At 39.4% G+C, this 2,232-nt stretch overlaps 1 protein-coding gene across 1 annotated transcript; it reads right to left on the bottom strand.

The window, feature by feature from the left end:
- Positions 1–458: 458 nt before the first annotated feature.
- Positions 459–1,802, bottom strand: LOC104905887 (uncharacterized). The gene has a single exon (XM_010694540.1). It carries the CDS (start codon positions 1,800–1,802, stop codon positions 459–461), a length of 1,344 nt encoding a protein of 447 aa, XP_010692842.1.
- Between the last annotated feature and the right edge of the window lie 430 nt (positions 1,803–2,232).

Genomic DNA, 2,232 nt, shown 5'->3' on the forward strand with positions numbered 1-2,232 from the left:
TGGTCCCCATATGTCCATGTGAATAAGCTCAAAAGGGACAAGAGCATGGGAGTCACTGAGGGAAAATGGGAGTTTTGTGAATTTGGCCATTGGACAGGTAATGCACACCTTGTGAGCTTTAATGGTAGTGAGGGGAACACAGGACAGAAGTTTAAGTTTGGCTAGTGGGGCATGCCCTAGTCTGTGATGCCATAGAGCTATGGGATCATGTATGTCAGGTTGAGATGGAGTTTTTGGAGAAATATCTGTAGAGGTACTGGCTGTGAAGTGTGAAGAAATTTGGTGCACGCGTACTCTTCCTCCATGAGCGAGATTCTCTCCAGAAACCAGAAGTGTGAAGAAATTTGGTTTGGATGAACAGTGGAGTTTGTGGGATAATAGAGGCCATTTCTAGCTTTGCCTACACCTTTAACTTGTTTAGTGGTGCTATCAATAATGCAACAGTGAGATGGAAAAAACTAAATTTCACAGTTGGATTCTCTTATAAGTTTTTGGACTGATAGGAGGTTGTGTTTGAAATGTGGAACACAGAGGACTTTTTTAAGGATTAGGCCATTGTGAAGAACAACAGTTCCTATGTGAGTGACAGCAGTGGTGGCACCAGTGGGAAGGTTAGTAGGTGTATGATTTACAAGAGAATCAGGGTCAAGGTTTTGTAAATAGGGAGTCATATGATCTGAGGCTCCACTATCTACAATCCATTCATTCAGAGCAGTGTTTTCATGAGCACAGGAGATCATTCCAGAGAAATGAACGTCTAGTTCATCATCAGTATCAGAAGTTTTGGCTATTTTAGGAAGAAGTTGAGCTAATTGGGCCAGCTGTTGTGGTGTAAAAAGGAGGCCTCCACTGTCAGAGGTAGAGATTTGAGCTGTAGTTGCTAGTTTAGGTTGGTTTTTTTGTGGTGCAGGGGTCCATTTTGCAAAGTTTTGTGATGGGTTTTTAGGTTTGGTTTGGTAGGATTTGTATTTTGGGTTAGGTTTAGGAAAACCAACAACAAACCAACAAGCATCACTAAGGTGACCTCTTTTGTGGCACACAATGCACACAGTGGGCTTGCTAGATTGCCCTTGAACATACATAGCAGAGATGGTGTCATCCAGTTTAGGTTTATGCAAGATTTCTCGCTGAGATTCTTCTTGCATTAACATCCCACAAGCACTTTCCACACTTGGAAGAGGGTCCAGGATAAGAAGCTGACTTCTTTGAAGACTGTATGTCTCATCTACTCCATTAAGAAACACAAACAGTCTAGACTCTTCTTTGAGTTGCTCTATTGTTTCAAGGAGTTTTTTCACTTCATCAGTGGGAGTTAATATCACAGGCAACACATTTAAGCAATCTAACTCTTCCCATATGGATTTCATCAAGGTGTAATAATCATTCAAAGGCATGCCATTTTGTTTTACTTCATACAAATCTTTGTTCAACTTGTACTTTCGAGAACCATTTGTAAGAGCAAAACGTTTTTCCAGATTATCCCATATGGATTTAGCATTTGTCATATACATAACAGATTTTTTGACATTGAAAGAGAGATTATTGGTAATCCAAGCAATTACCATATTATTACACGTTTCCCATAGCTCTGCCTTTGTTTCATCATCAGTTGGCATCTCCACTGTTCCTTTGACGAATCCCAGCTTGCGTTTTGAAGATAAATTGATCTCCATTGTTCTTCGCCATGTTCTATAGTCTGTTGACCCTTGAAGCTTATCAATCTGTATAGATGTGGCACTGTCTGAAGGGTGGAGAAACAAGGGATTCATCATATCTTGGTATGTGATTTTTCCACTTGCCATTGGAGATTTGGATTTAGGGAGAAAAGAAGGAGAGAAGATTTAGCAGAAAAGAATGAATTTTTCAGGATTTCAGAGAGAAATACAGAGAAAGGTCATCACTTTTAGGAAGAAAGGTGAAAGAAGAAGATTTTAGAAGAAGAGAATTTTGGACAGATGGGAGACGACGGCACAGGAGCAGGGATTAGGTTTTTTTTCTTTCACAGAATTTTCATTCCTTTGGACAGGTGTACGGCTCTGATACCATAATGACTGGATAGGTCATATATTGAGAGCACAAATCCAAAGGAATAATATTAAAGCAGAGAGAGAGAAATAGATGAGCAATAACGGAAATAATATTCTATTAATTGCTGCCCACTACCAAGGTCTCATTACATATTTATAGGCTAAAACCAATAAAGGACAAGAACAAAATATCACTAAGTAAATA

Source organism: Beta vulgaris, chromosome 1 (genome assembly GCF_026745355.1).
Source record: "Beta vulgaris subsp. vulgaris cultivar EL10 chromosome 1, EL10.2, whole genome shotgun sequence".
Lineage (NCBI taxonomy): Eukaryota > Viridiplantae > Streptophyta > Magnoliopsida > Caryophyllales > Amaranthaceae > Beta > Beta vulgaris.